The following is a 12,677-nucleotide window of genomic DNA, read 5'->3' on the forward strand; positions in this document are numbered from 1 at the left end:
CGTTAACTCATATTGCCTGTTAACTTTGTAAGGAATCAGTGGCTTGTGGTAACATGGTAACATTGATGTAGGTGAGCTTTGCTGAAATCCCCCACAAATCTCTGGTAGGCAGGCACCCAGACAACTCTTTAAGACCATCTAGGGAAAACATTTGTGTCTGTAGCCTGTACCACACAAGTCAGTTGGAGTCAATTGGTCAGGCTTGGTAATGTATCACAGTGCCTTCTATGCAGGGTTGTGCACTGGGCATTCTTTGAAGGTTTGGTCCATTTTTATGAATTTTACATTGAGGCATGTGCAGAGTAAATATCATTTAGGATAGGTTTTTTTTTTTCTTTTTATTACCATTACAACTCCGAGCTACTCGAGCATAATTCTCTTCTGTGTTTTTTGGATGACTAGTAATATTCTTGCTTTACCTGACCATGTGTTTTAATGACAATTGGTAGCAAAATGGTGGGATTATGATCTGTTTGACCTCAGGAAATAAAAGATGACTCTCAGGAGGTATTTTTCTTTTTATCCTGAAGGTTTAATTAAATGTGGGCTTCCCTCCAAAGGCAGCATTGGCAACCTTATATTTAAGTTTCCAAAATTAATGTATGCTTGAAAAACCTACTATCTTTGAATGAAGATAAATTTCAAAGTACTCTGAGTATAAACAGAGTTGCATCATCTAATGCAGAAGTATTTATGTCAATTCAAATTATAAGTAAAGTTTAAGAAAAATTAAGAATTACTTTCTCAGTTCTACTAGCCACCTTTCGAGTACTCAGTGCTTATTCATCTGTGGTTGGTGGATGACATATTATTAGTACAAATCAAACACTGTAAATGTTGTAGAAAGTACTATTGGACATCTGTGAACTGTAGAGCTCGGACATACCAATAAAGAATTCTGGAGTCAGGCAGTGATGGCACTCGCTTTTAAACCCAGCACTCAGGAGGCAGAGGCAGGCGGATCTCTGTGAGTTCGAGGCTAGCCTGTCTACAAGAGCTAGTTCCAGAATAGGCTCCAAAGTTACACAGAGAAATTCTGTCTTGGAAAATTAATAATAATAATAATTCTGTGTCATATGAGAAGGGAAGAAGGCAAGGCAAACGATGAGTGTGGAAAAGACTTGGGCAGCTTTTCCAAAGTATTCCTAAATGCTTATTTTTTGTATTATTGTTGTCTTTTGATTATTCTACAAAGTAGATTTCCTTGGTATTTTCATACATACTCGGTTTTGGTTGAATTCCTCTCTCTCATCTCTTTTCTCCATCTTTCTGACCCCATCCATTCTTAAGCCTTCCCTTCCTATTCTCCTTTCCACTTTACTATCGCCTGTGTTGCTACCTATTCTCCACTCATTAAAACCTCCTTCACCTTCTAATGGGTCTCCCTTTTGTTTCTTGTTATCTACACACACACTGCATAAGTACACCAAGAGACTGGGATCTACATATGAGAGGGAAAAAAATGAGATGTTTTTCGGAGCCTTGATTACTTTTTTATTTTTCAAGTTCAATTCATGTTCCACCAATTTTATTTTATAACAGTTGAATAAAATTCCTTTAGTATAATTTCATTATCTATTCATCCAGTGATGAATAGCTGGTCTGATTGCATTGATATTGTGACTAGAGTAGCCCTGACCATGGGTGTGATGGTGTCTTTGTCATAGGTTAGAGAGTCTCGTGTGTGCGTGCACTCTCGAGAGCACTCAATAGCTTCATCATATGGTAGTTGTATTTGTAGTTTTTGAGAAACCTGACGGTGACTTCCACAGTGGCTGCTAGTTTACCTTCTACTTAAGAGAATGACATTCTTTCACTACATCAATGCCAGAAATTTCTGTGTTTTTTTTTTTTAACTTCTTTTTAAAGTTTTTGTTTATTTCTTAAGACAGGGCTTCTCTGTGTAACAGCCCAGGTTGTCTTGGAACTCTTCTTTGTAGACCAAACTGGCCTTGAACTCCCAGAGATAGGCCTACTTCTGCCTCTGCATACTGGAATTACAGGCATGTGCCACCACTCCCCAGGGATTGTTTTCTTGATGTTAGTCACTTTGCCAGGGTGAAGTGGAGCCTCAAAGTAGTTTTAATTTGCATTTCTTCAATGATCAAGTATGTTGGACACTTAAAAATATTGACTATTTATGCTTCTTCTTTTGAGAACTCTGTTTAGATTTGTAGTCTTTGGTCCTATATTTCAAGCCAAAATTAATAGGCTGTGTGTATATGTTCACCATCTGAAGTGTAACTTTGAGAAGTTCTTCATTTTACTAAGTATTGGTGTTGCTTATATGTTTTGTAATATTTAGTTTTTTTTTTGCGAAACCATTTTGGAACACTAGTACAGCCTTATTTGGAGATTACAGTTATATTTAAATTGCATATATGCCTGTAAACTTGGTAAGAATTCTCTAGTAGGATTCTAAAAGTAGGGTTATTAAATTCTTAAAGGGAGATTTCAGTGAAACTTTCAAAGCATATAGTGGTATTTTTACTTGGACTTGATCTGCTAGATGTACCAGGAGCGTTGTGTTCTATCTACACTGAGTATGCCATGAAGGATGAATGGCCTTAGAGCCATTGAGTGACCTACAAATGTTTAACCTGGAAGAAAGGAATTGAAAATCTGTTTTACTATTTTCAGATGCTGGAAGCAGAGGCAAATTTAGAGACAAAACTGGGGTCAAGAGAAGTTTTGGGAAAGTAGATTTTAAGTCATCAGAGTTAATGTTCATTCTCCTCCACTGGAAAAAGCTTATTAATAAGAGGCTATGACTCTTTTTCAGATAATGGCTGACAACTGGCTAGAATGCTGTAGAGAGTCAATTATTGGATATACTAATGTTTTTTTGTCCTGTAATTGGTACTGCAGTTCTTACCATACCAAACCAGACAGCATTTGGAAGTAAGGGTGCAGAGTCTCATTTGGTGGTTAACAAAGCCTGGTTTCCGTGTCTCCGAATCTCTAAAGGTTCTTTTAGTTTTGCGTTATGGTAAATAAGTGGCATTTATTACATGTGGCTAATGATTCCTAAGAAAGGCATTTAGTCCAAGTTCTGACCTAATTATCTTTCACCTGGAATATTGCATGGCTCTGTAACTGTTCTTGTTGCAGTCTGGTTCACTCCTTGCCCTTGCCTTCAGTAAAATCTATCTTAATAAAGTCCAGCGCTGACAGGATTCATCTGCTTAAAACATTTTAATAACATCTCACTTTCTATAAGAATAAAGCCTGCACTGCTGGGCATCTTTTGTTTTCTTCCAGATTTTATTTCTACCAATAGGTGCTTTTCTAGAAAATGCCATACATTCGTGTCTCCGTGCATTTGCTTATGTTGTTGCTGTTGTTATTCCACTTTTTGCCTATCCCAAAGGCCAGCAATCCTACCCTGCCTGTTCCTCAGCAGGGTTCCACAGCTCCTGCTCCTCTAGTCACACACAGCTAACTTACTTTCTTCCTTGAGAGACTTCAAGACTTTTGCTAAGCTCTTCCTTTTGCCTGGTTTTTTTTTCTCCTCATTCTTCATTCACAGTAGTCCATCCAGTTGCAGTTGTCAAGGCAGCTTCCTTAGGGACTTTTCCCCTAGTATTTACATTAGATTAGATTAGATTAAGATATTTCCTTGATAAATGATTGCATAACATCCTCTAATTTTCTCTCGGAATTTATTCCTCAGTAGTAATTACAGAGCTTTTGAGTATTCCCCATCTTTCTTCGTAGAGTTTTTAAATTTTAGATTTATCTTTTTTTCTGTCTATGAGAGTTTTGCCTTCATGTGTATATGTATACCACATGCATATATTGCTCATGGAGGTCAGAAGAGGGTGTTGGATCCTCTGGAACTGAAGTTAGATATGATTGTGAGCTACCTTGTGGTGTTGGGAATCATCTCTCCCAGGTCCTCTGCGAGAACAAAAAAGGGCTGTTAACTCTGAGCTATTTCTCCAGCCCCTTTTCATAGAAATCAAACAACTGTGAGATCAGGGGGTGTGGTCTATCATGTCATAATCCTAACCTTGGTGCCTGTGCTTTATTAGGCACTTAACATATTTGAATGAACAAATGAATGAAAAGCTAAGACTTTCGTGATTCCCTCTTAAAATCTCTTCTGATATTTTATGCCCTTCCTTTTTTCGTACTCTAATTGTGCATTGTATATTAAATGGGTGTGGTGAGTCTTATTTTGTGTCTTCACATCTGGGGGGGTGTTTTTCATTATTAGAATTCTGAGCATCTTTGCATTTTTGCCTGAAATTTTCTTCCGAATATGTGCAGTAAATTTATAAAAATTTTAAGTGCAACAATTTTTATTATGACTTTTCTCTTTAGTATCACATCTCTTGCCTCAAAATAATTGCTATGAGAGACACTGACATTGCTATCACTTCTGAAAAACATACTTTAAAAACCTATTGCACACATATTGGTTCTTAAAGGTCTATTCATCAGTAGGCCTTATTGGACCTCTATGGACTTATAATTTTGTTTCATGGAAGAAAAATTTAATGCTTTTTTGATCAAATATTAAAATAATTTTATAACAATGAAAATAGTCGAAAATAATTCAATGTACAGTTTTTAATCCCCAGCAATACCTGTATTCTACAAATTACAGTATTTTTGTAAAATAATCATATTAAAGTGTAATATATGTCCCATAAATTTATTTTATCTTGTGTGTAATTCAGTGATTTTTCAGTAACTCTGCAGTCATAAAATTTCTACGGCATAGTTTTTTTTAAAACTAAGGAATGTAAGGTTCAACATTTTAAGAAAAAAGTAATTAGATATATTTTGTCTCCTTTAAATCTCAGTCATCCCCTTGGCTTTTTAGTATTTACTAATATTTTGTTTGGTAGCGTTGAAGCATAAGAAGGGGCTGTTCCTTTCTGTCTAGTAGCAGGGGCTAAAGTGCCTTTTTCACCACTTGAGGTGTGGTATCAGAAAGAACAAGCTGGACGTGGGGCTGGAAATAAAATGTGAGTGGAATGGGAGTAAGTGACAGGGAGGGAAGGGGAGGAAAATGAAGAGTTGTCAGGCATAGTGGAAAAGCTATCCGCATTATAAGCACAATGAATTTCCTGAGTCAGGGAGCTTATTTGTTAAGATCTGATAATGAAAAACAAAATGCATTGAGCCAACTTTGGGGAATAATAACAAAGTTTGCTTTTCTCATCTTTTTACCTCTTCTTTCTGTGTGAGTTTTGATGTTCACACTACCTGATGGGTGCGTCCAGTGTATGGGGTGATGTGTTTCCTTGTTGTGCAGAGAGGCGTGATAGGGTGGTACTTGTGTTTTGAGAGCTCACAAGAGAGGTGGCATTGTTTGCCTCAGGAAGCTTATATTCAAAAGGTCCTTAATCAGCAGAGAATTCATGTGTGTGAGCAGAAACAGGGAAGGTGAATTCCAAACTGCAGGTAAAGTCCAAAAACTGTATGCCCTTAGCCATTGCTATCAAAGCACACAAGCTGAGTCACAACTTCCGTTTTTATGTTAGCTTCCTAACAAGTTACTGTTAGATCTGATGGCAGATCAGTGAATTGAGTTGAGTTTTCTCAAAAAAATGCACTTGATTTCAATGCTGTAGAGTGTTGCTGCCTGAGGCGTCTTTGTCTCTTAGCAGTTGAGATACAATTTATGAAGCAACAGTTGCACAGTCCTCATGCTAAAGAGGCCTCACATAGTTATGTTTCATATCTCTGTTCCATGTAATTGTTTTTTGAATATTTAATACTTAATGTAAAGGAGCTATTTCAGGAGATTGAGACTTCTCATGGTAAGAGCGTTTGTACTATAAGTGAATTTGTGCATGAGTAGAGTGAGTGCTATGTGTTGTGGGTGAGCGCACATGCTATTCTTTGTCTCACTTGGAAATTTTAAACAGCTACTGTCGAATGTCACAAGTTAAAAGGTAGAAAGTTTGCAACAATTTCCCGACATAATCACGATGGGAGGGAGCTGGAGAGATGGCTCAGTGGTTAAAGAGTGGTTTCCAGCACTCATGGGAAAGCTCACAACTGTGTAACTCCAGCTGCAGGTGGATCCAACATATCTGGTCTGCTGGCACAAACATCCACAGACACACACAAGTATGTATACAGATTTTAAAACTGCATGGAGCATTAAAAATCTCAGAGGCCACTTTGCAAGTACATTGCTTTTCACAATGCTGAGAAATAGCATAAATTTAAAATGAGCTTTGAACTTGGCACACAGTAAGTGCTCAGTAAACATGGCAGGTAGTTTTAAAGTGTCTTTAAGATAAGCTGAAGCTATTATTATAGACTCTTACTGTCTATTCCTTCTAGATTTGTGTATGTTTGTGTTTGTGTCTGCATACTTGTTTGTGTGCACATGTACATATGTGCTCATAGAAGCCAGAGACTGAAATCTGGTGTGTTTTTCAGTTTCTCTCTCCACCTCATTTTGAGACAGGCTCTCTCACTGAACCTGGAACTTGCCTATTGATTAGACTTGCTGGCCAGTAAATTCCAGAGATCTTTTCTTTGCAACCCCAGTGCTGGAATTAAGTGCATGCTGTCACATGCTTTTATGACAAGCACCTTACTGGTAGTCTGAGCTATCTCACCATCCCTTCCTCCAAATTTTACATAAGAGAAATTTTTATCATTTTAGTAAATATGGAAAAGTAAGTAGGTAGCTGTTTATAGACTGAGCTTCCTTTTAGGTCATGTTTTGAAACTGAAACTCCTACAATTAAAAACAATTCACAAGTATATATTTTAGCTTATTTCTGTGAAAACTTAAAAGGTACTAACTTGTTATGTAACATTTTTCTATTAATAAGCAAAGGATAAAACACCATGTTATATGTAACTAATTTAAGGTAGTTTTCTTTACCACAGAACCTCCCTTTCATATCTCTGTTCATGTCAGAGGTAGAAGTTAAGTCACAATATCATATATATGTTTGAGAGTTTAGACATGGAAACTTGATAGTAAAGGAAAATTACATGTTTTGTGGCGAGTTCTTTGTGTGTTGTAAGCAGTTTTATAGTTGAATCATGTATTGACTTCAAATTAATGAAGAATAGATGCTAAAATTTTTACCAGAGATCAGTTAACACAAGCCTCTTCCAACCACACAGAGAAATGCCTGTGACATACCTTTTTGTCCTTCATTTGCTAAAGCTATTTGAAAGAATTCCACAGACCAAATTTGAGTCTATAGATACTAGACTCTTCACATGTACTTAATGGGGTTATGTTTACATTTTGAGAGTCTTATACAACTGCTTGTGTTTATCCAGAGGCGTGAGTGCCACCATGCACAATTCTGTATTCCTTGTGTTTTGATTCTTACCAGTATCAAAAAACTTATTCATATCATAAAACTTATTCGTATTGCTCATTCTCCTTGGAAATGAATCAAGGGTAGAGAGATTTTTCAGTATTAATGATTCTAGTTTTGTTAAGGAAAAATAATTTAGATTTGTAAATTTTTGTTTTTCAATTGCATTTAAAGTACATGAAGTACTTCAAGTTCATTTGCTTATATTTTGTTTAAACATGCAACCCTTCATGACAGAAATACAAACATAGACGCTTTTACACTTCCAGGAGAGATAGAACATGGAATTAGAATAACCTTTCACTGTTTATGCAAATGAACACCATAGAAGAATCTAAAAATAAGTACTTGTAGGGAATACTTAAAAAAATGTTCTTCCTGTAAGTAGCATAGAGAAAAGGAGATAATAAAGAAACAGATGGGATAAGTTGAGCTTTGTTTTCAGTACTAGCAGAAGATGTTTGGTTAGAGTGCTCTCTTGGCCTGAGAATGAAATATGAGCAGATAGTGCAGATGTAGGGAGCATCCTCCATGAGCACAGAGATGATGTGTACAGCTGATACCTGGTTATTCCTAAGCATTGTGGGCCCAGTGACCCTTGACATCTATGTAGTCATCTACCACCTGGGGATTTTATTTAATCTGGAGACTCCCAAATGCTATTTTGCATGAAAAGTTAGAAGACATATTAGGAAAAGCTGTTCTGACTAAGTAGAAAACAAATAATTGTATTCTGTTTCTGATCTTCATTTATAGCACCAGCAACAAGTGGTGCAGGCTGTGGAACGGGCCAAGCAGGTGACCATGGCAGAACTGAACGCCATCATTGGGGTACGTGGCCTTTCCATTTTAGCTCTGATCTTAGTGTTTGTCCTTAGCTTTCTTGTTTTTCTCTCTTTAAATTTTGTTCCACCAAATGGGCAGAAAGTAATAGATGACCACAGTGAACTGAGCTCTTGCCCTTCAGTCTCCTGAGGCATTTGTTAGCTGCTCAGAAGCTTTGTGCCACAGTTTACTAATGAAGTTGGCTCCTGAAAACTCCCCTGAGGAGACTGGACAACTCTTTCTCATGTTTCCTTATTGTGCCATTAGTTTCTGTTGCTAAACTAGATAGGAAGAAATGATACAGTTTGCTCTGATGTTAAAATGACCTGATTTCTTTTTATCGTTCCAAATGATTTATTTTGTCTTAATAACACTTTTAGTAAGTATGTATTTTTGCTTATCCGCTTCTACTCTTTCTTCTTTCTTATGAGTTGATCTTACAGGTTAGTGTCCATTTGTAGAAGAAAGTAGATGAACTAAAACAATCAGTGGCCCAGTTAGAAAATGCTAGCTGGCAGTAGTGGCAATGATCTTTTATATAACTTGCTGGATCCATAGGTTTAGGCATTCACTCTAGTTCCAAATGAAACAACTGATAAAAACCTAGAAATAATAATAAAGAGGAGAACTCTTGGTTGTAAACAGTCTGGTACTGACTTGACAGTTTATGCAGAAGTGCTGGAAGCGCTTTGCCACATTCTAAAGAAAATTCCACTCTTTTCTGCTCCCTCCCAAATGCTTTCTTTGTGTATAAATTATACACAAAAGTCTTTTCTCTTTTTCTCTCTCAGTGTATCAAACACACTTTGAAATGCTAATTATTCCATTTGCTTTCATTAAAATTCAAATTGCTGAGTGAAGATAAGAATAAGGGTCGCCTAATAATCAATCTGCAGTGAAGATACTGCTACAATTATGCCCCTGTCTTTTAACTAAGGAATCAGGACTCAGGGATCATTGCATTGGTGTTGATAGCAGTAGTCTGATTGTAGCTTGTTCTTTAATGGCCTATTTGAAGGTCTATTTTGTTTCTCTCTGACCACCAGAAAAAAAAAGGTAGTAAATTAACAGACATCATAATGGAAAGGAGTAAGAAAAATGTGCCTTGGGAAGCAGAGGCGGAACCAGAAAGACCCTGTAGACTCAGGAGAAAGAGAGATGGGGCAGTGAAGAGAAAACATTTGATGACTACTTTTTCTTTCTTAAAACTCAAGAAGATAGCAGCAAGCGTGCACACACACAGAGAGAAAGAGAGAGAGAGAGAGAGAGAGAGAGAGAGAGAGAGAGAGAGAGAGAGAGAGAGAGAGAGAAACAGCTCAGTTTTAAAAGTTAAACTATGTACTTCACAGTTCTGCTTGCATGAGACTTTTCATGTGAATGAGTTATGGTCATGTCAGAATGGTATGTGTGTTCTTTGTTTTTACAGATTCTCACAGGTGAATGATGATAGAACCTACTTACAGTTGTTATTCTATGTAGTTTAGTGTTTGTGATGACTTTTACAGCTTGCTACCTACATCTGATTAGCACCTGTTTTTAGGAAAACAATGCATTTTGGTTGTTTTGCTTTTCTAGTTTCTAGTGATCAGCTGAACAGTGGAAAATTCAGTAAATCATACCTGTGGTTTTTTTTTATTAAAAAATTATGACAGGTAGAAAATCAAATAAGTTTCCCTACTTTTATCAATTCACATAGATTTTAATGCTGTTTTACATTATTTTGGTTTCACATACTTGGTGTTGAATAGGATAACATTGCTTTCTCAGAGAAACCATTTGTAAGTTGTAGTTGTTCCTACTAGTCATATTGTCCATGTAGATTTAATTATGTAATCTAAAAGTTTACTTAAAAATAATTCAGTAGAGCTTCATGCTATCAAAGCATTATGCGTTGATGTTGGTGAATTTTGTAGAGTTTCAAACTATTTGTATTTGGACAGAATGGAGTTAAAATTATATAATCTGCCTGTTCTGAAAACAGATATTACAAAAATAAAAATAAATGCTGCTATTCTAGGTAACCACAAACACCCGAGAAAGAAGGAACCTGGCTACAAGCTTCACTTTCAAAATTCTGCAGCTGAGGTTCTTTTTGGTTTTAAAGCATGATGATAGTCTTGTATCAGTTTTCGGAGAATTTATGTACATTTTTGGGATTTAAATGCACCTATTGTTCTCTGTACTCGTTTTAAGAAATGGTAGCATTTATTTATTTATTTATTTATTTGTATGCTGGGGTGGTGACACATTTGTGCCATGACATGCCTCGTGGAGGTTGGAAGGCAACTTGTAGGAATCGGTTCTCCTACCATGTGGAGCCTAGGGATTGGCCTCAGTTTAAGCCTTGGTAACAAAAGCCTTTATCCACTGCCTTACCTTTCCAGGAAATGGCAGCACTTTGATTTGCTACCAGAGTGATGATAGGTCAGGTTTAGATTTGTCTTACTGAGATTTTAGAATAAAATTGGCAGTGATTTTTCTGCACTGGGGAAATGACAACATTTCATCCAGGAGGCACAAGACCCACTACACTACTACAGACCTTCGTTTATTTATCTCTCCATATGCACCTATTTAATATGTAGGCACATCATCCAGACAAGAGGGAATGTTCCTAGATTTAATGAAATCTGATGAAGCGCACCTTTTAACTCTGCAATATTATTCTACCTTCATTGGTAAATGAGCCAAACCAGTGATCCGTTCAGTTTAAATGCAAAATGCTGAAGTGAGCCTGAAACCTGGAGAGGTGACTGTTCTCCTGACAATAAGCTAGTTGTGTTTAATGGAATGAAACACAGTTATAATGATTTCTTTCACAGGTCATGTTCAGTTTAAAAGCATTGATAGGCTCAAATAAGTTAATTTTTTTCTTTTATTTATAAGAAAGAAAACCAGGAAATTTCTCTTTTGCTTTTGTTTATAGTTACTGCCTTGTATTTTGATTTCATGTTCCTTTGAAGCTTTCCTTGAGTTACCGCACATGGGCTGGGGGGAATAGTATGCATGTAGTTTGATACTGTCATGCGTCCTCCTAGCCACTGTGCTTTTAAATTAGAATCTCTGTGAGATTGCGCTGTTGGAATAACACACAAATTGCAGTTTTAAATCAGTAATATGATCTAATTAGAAATGATGTTTTCATTTCCTGTATTATTAGATTGAGTCATCTGACTATCTTAAAATGATTCTTAAATCCATTACACTATATAATCAGTACATGCTGTGTGAATGTGGTTATACTTAATAAAGGAGGCTAACTTAGACCCATAAGAATTTCAACAAACTACTGTTAAGAAAAAGTTTGTTAGGGTAAGCATTAGAGAAAAAGAGATTCAGCTTATGAAAATGAAAATAAATTTTTTAAGAAAGATTCCTCATCCTCTTTTTTGTCCTAACTTTTTAAAGGGGAAATGATATAAATGCAAGCATTAAAATACCCCATCCCAATAACCTTTATGAACAGGTATGCCATGGTGTTGCAGGAAAATGCAGTTTAGCACTAGAAATGCTGAACTTCAATTTTTAGTAGTGACATTTTAATGATAGGAAGTCTGCAAAATTATTTGCCATCAATTGTGAAGGCAATAACAAGCCTTGGTGGTTTTTCACACTTTCTGTGTTAAGTGCTTTCAGAATGACAGCGTAAACTGTGTTAGAGAACTCCAAGGAAGGAAAACTGATTAAAATGTTCATGCTTGAATGGTGCTGATGGAATAGTTCATTTGGACTTTCTCTACCTCCTGCAGCTCAAGCTGAAATATTAAAATTCAGTGGATTTAAATCTCTCTCTTCTCAGCTCAGGAAAAAAACATTACATTTTAATAGGTTTTAAACCCATAATTCATTGGTTTGGAGCAGCACTATTAAATCTATTTAAATATTACTTGTATTACTAAGGAAATGATTTAAAATGCCTTTGCCTTTTACTATACTATGTGTTTGAATTATTTTTTCAAAAAGACAATATTTACTGTTGCTATTTTCTGTCTTAACATTTTGTTTTATTGTTTCTGTCATTTGATTGACTCTTATTGGATATAAATTTGCGTGCTTATTTTTTCTACTGACCCTTACAGTGTAAGTGTGTGAGTGTGCGCGCTCACCCGTGCGGGAATGAATATGCATGTATTTATTGCAGATTGACATTTTGGGGGAGAGTATTAACATAAGGACAGTTTAGAAAATATGTCCCCCCCTTTTCTATTACAGATTTCAAAACTACCATTTTAAGACTCAAATGCATTTGGATGAAACATTGTGATAATTTCTGATAGGTCTTTTAAAATAGGTCATTAGACAAAAACCTTAAGGGCATAAAAGTGCAGGATATGTAAAACAAGTGTGTGCAACTAAAAGTAGGAACTATTCTTTCAGGGACCTGAATTTGGCTTCCTAGCACCACCCGCATTGAGCAGCTAACAGCTCAGGGTGATCTCATGCCTCTGGCCTTCAAAGGCATCCACACTTACATGCACCCCTTCACATATACATATTTAAAATGGAAATAAATCTTACAAAAAAGGTGAGTACTTCTTCTAT

General features: G+C 36.3%; 1 protein-coding gene across 14 annotated transcripts in view; it reads left to right on the forward strand.

Annotated features, from left to right (window-relative positions):
• The window catches only part of Tle4 (TLE family member 4, transcriptional corepressor), a 140,877-nt gene that overhangs the window by 42,337 nt on the left and 85,863 nt on the right, over window positions 1–12,677 (forward strand). For 8 of the 14 annotated variants that reach the window (XM_057777414.1, XM_057777417.1, XM_057777421.1 and 5 more), the window contains exon 6: window positions 8,067–8,141. The exons of the other annotated variants lie outside the window; for them this stretch is intronic. In XM_057777414.1, the coding sequence (XP_057633397.1) occupies window positions 8,067–8,141 (75 nt within the window). The remainder of the gene's footprint in view (window positions 1–8,066; window positions 8,142–12,677) is intronic. 14 annotated transcript variants of the gene reach the window in all.

Source organism: Chionomys nivalis, chromosome 8 (genome assembly GCF_950005125.1).
Source record: "Chionomys nivalis chromosome 8, mChiNiv1.1, whole genome shotgun sequence".
Lineage (NCBI taxonomy): Eukaryota > Metazoa > Chordata > Mammalia > Rodentia > Cricetidae > Chionomys > Chionomys nivalis.